This window comes from Penaeus monodon, chromosome 21, assembly GCF_015228065.2.
Source record: "Penaeus monodon isolate SGIC_2016 chromosome 21, NSTDA_Pmon_1, whole genome shotgun sequence".
Classification (NCBI taxonomy): Eukaryota; Metazoa; Arthropoda; class Malacostraca; order Decapoda; family Penaeidae; genus Penaeus; species Penaeus monodon.
The window spans coordinates 37410749-37412135 of NC_051406.1; the positions used below are offsets into that span (position 1 = coordinate 37410749).

The window sequence follows — 1387 nt, forward strand, 5'->3', positions numbered from 1 at the left end:
TGTAAAGATTCAAGTCAAACTTGCTCTCTTGTTCAGTGAATGAGCTCCCTTAAGGATGTAAATTTGCATACAGCTGAAAACTACTTCCAATGGAGTGATATTAGATCTTACTTCTGTTAGGTTGATGTTGCAGTCATCACAGACAGACTCATCATCACTTGAGGGACAGAATGTTCCATCCTTCTTTACTCTGCAACATGGTGTATCACCACTTGGACTGTCCAGGTTGTAAATGGACCAGTCCATATAATCATCAATCCATGAGGAGGCCGGCTGGGCGATGAAAGTTCTGCGAAAGAATAGTTTGGTCATAATTAATATCACTATTTTTTGCAATATCTTAAACAATAAATCCCAAATATACATAATTCTGAAGGAAGGGAGGACATTACAAAGCACAAACATCAATTCTAACCATACAAAACTATCCTTCAAACTTCACATAATCTCTAAGGAAATGTTAACAATTTTAAAAAATACACTAGTTACATTTTCTTCTTTCATGGAATGCCAAAAACCTTTTCATTGGAAAACTCAGCCCAAAAGTATAACATCAAAATTAGTTAAGTAATATAAAACAGAACTACAGTAAACACTATGTTCCAAATTCATATAATGCCCTACATCAAATTTCTTATTTGCCTTACCTATTGGCACGGTGAGCAGCATAATACACTTGCATGGCCAGACTGTTTGAGTCACAGTCCACAGTCCCACAGACTTTATTCTGATCATTTAAGTTACTAAAATTGAGACCTCCCTTGAGGACAAAGTATACTGGAGGTCCAACACTTAGGTACTTTCCTAGATACTGTAATCAGAGAAAGTAAAACAACATAAATAAATAGAAAATAAAGCATTCAGAAACTCCACCAAAAGAAAACATGAAACAAACACCAAATTTGGCAAAATAGAGATTAAAATATATAACAATATCACTAACAATAGTGGCATTAATCACTATAGTAATACTAAAGCTAACTGTAATAATTACACATCCTTGGATGCCTGACTTACCTCAAAATATTTTTGTAGGTACGAGTCTTCTGGCATAGACAATTCTTGATCAAGACCTATGTCAATCATTGGCAGAACAGCAATGCTCGAGAACAGCCATCCTACAAACAAGACCACCACAACTGGTCTGGCAATGCGCGACAAAAGCATGGGAGCATAGACGAGTTTGAAGAATTTCTGTATGGGGCCCTCAGGTGACGTCCCTTCCTTGTTTGATCCCTTGACGCAACAGCAGATGTCGAGTCTATTTTCCTGCAGAAAAACACTGCATTACTATTGTACATTAAAATCAAAAGTAGCTGGAAATATACTATCCAATTCAAAACATGTAAAGGATGATATAACCACCTCTCATTTCCAATAATTTCTT

General features: G+C 36.1%; 1 protein-coding gene across 2 annotated transcripts in view; it reads right to left on the reverse strand.

The window, feature by feature from the left end:
* Positions 1–1387, reverse strand: part of LOC119586455 (NPC intracellular cholesterol transporter 1-like) — a gene marked incomplete at its 3' end in the record, with an annotated part of 40814 nt that overhangs the window by 9217 nt on the left and 30210 nt on the right. For both annotated transcript variants that reach the window (XM_037935188.1, XM_037935187.1), the window contains 3 exon segments: positions 112–289; positions 648–811; positions 1018–1269. In XM_037935188.1, the coding sequence (XP_037791116.1) occupies positions 112–289; positions 648–811; positions 1018–1269 (594 nt within the window).